Source organism: Brassica rapa, chromosome A04 (genome assembly GCF_000309985.2).
Source record: "Brassica rapa cultivar Chiifu-401-42 chromosome A04, CAAS_Brap_v3.01, whole genome shotgun sequence".
NCBI classification, from domain to species: domain Eukaryota; kingdom Viridiplantae; phylum Streptophyta; class Magnoliopsida; order Brassicales; family Brassicaceae; genus Brassica; species Brassica rapa.
Window position 1 is genome coordinate 7,070,829 of NC_024798.2, and position 1,127 is coordinate 7,071,955.

The 1,127-nt window shown below is 48.3% G+C and overlaps 1 protein-coding gene across 1 annotated transcript; it reads right to left on the reverse strand.

Moving 5' to 3' along the window:
• Positions 1-299: 299 nt before the first annotated feature.
• Positions 300-668, reverse strand: LOC103839721. The gene has a single exon (XM_009116207.1). The coding sequence runs from the start codon at positions 666-668 to the stop codon at positions 300-302; it is 369 nt and encodes a 122-aa protein (XP_009114455.1).
• Between the last annotated feature and the right edge of the window lie 459 nt (positions 669-1,127).

Below are 1,127 nucleotides of genomic sequence, written 5' to 3' on the forward strand. Positions count from 1 at the left end.
ATCCGTTTTGTCTTTTTGTGTGGTCGTGCCACTTATCATTGAGGGTTGGCCAGGATCAGAGGTCTCTTTGACCAGATCCAGCTCGTTTGCCGCTTTAAGTATTATGGTATTCATGCTCTCCTTATAGTCGGAACTATTTTATTATATAGACTTATGTCTGTAGACTTTCAGCGTACATATGAGTAGAAAAACATAATACTTAAATAAAAGATAGAATAATTATATAGAAATCATGTTCCGGAGACCGTACGAGATATCAGCTTGCGAGATACCCCAGTGGTTAGGCCATGTTTTACCTCTTATTGATGCATGACCCGTGGGGTTTGACTTGCCTTCGAGACGAATGTCTTCTTCGCAGCTGCATGACTCACGCCACTTACTTCAGAGCCTCTTGAGATGACATGAATCACCCGGTCCTGGCGAGGTGGTGAGCTTGGTGCGTCTCCTTTGGATTTCCCTGATGCTTCTTTGCTAAGATGAGCCTTGTCTTTCTCTGAAAGGAATTCTCCGAGATACCCCTTTTGGAGCAGTTTGTTGACCTCGATCTTCAGGGAGACGCAGTCTTCAGCTTTGTGGCCGTGATCAAGATGGAAGTCGCACCAGAGTCCCTGGTTCCGGAACGAGTCAGGTGCTTTCATCTTTGGGGGCCACTTGACCTGTTGGCCCATCTGCCTCAGTGTGTTGACCAGCTATGGTGTGGATATTAAGAGATGGGAGATATCGGGTCAGGTAGATACAGCCATCCCCTCTTCTTTTTTTAATGGCTGGTATTGGAACCTGCCCCGGTTCTTGCTTCCGGAGTCCTTGGTACCCTTTTGGGAGGATTTTTCTTCTCGGTCTCCCCGGTCTGATCGGGTGGACCATTGATCCTGTTTGGGTTGAGCCTTGGCGCGGCTAAGGACGTCCTCTTCCCACTTCACATGTGCCCACGCTCGGGATAGCACATCCTCCATGGTTTTGCAAGGGTACATGGTTAGCTCTTTGTAGAGCCCTCCATCTGGAAGTAGGCCTCTCTTGAAGGCAGAGATTGCGGTAGGGATACTGCATTCAGGGACCGCTACCTTTTCTTGATTAAACGGGCTATGTAGAGGATCTCGATGCTGGAGGATCTCGTAGAGACCGTTTGA

Bases quoted from the DNA above. Each gene is read 5' to 3' on its own strand.
- LOC103839721 (XM_009116207.1), bottom strand. From the start codon at position 668: ATGGGCCAACAGGTCAAGTGGCCCCCAAAGATGAAAGCACCTGACTCG.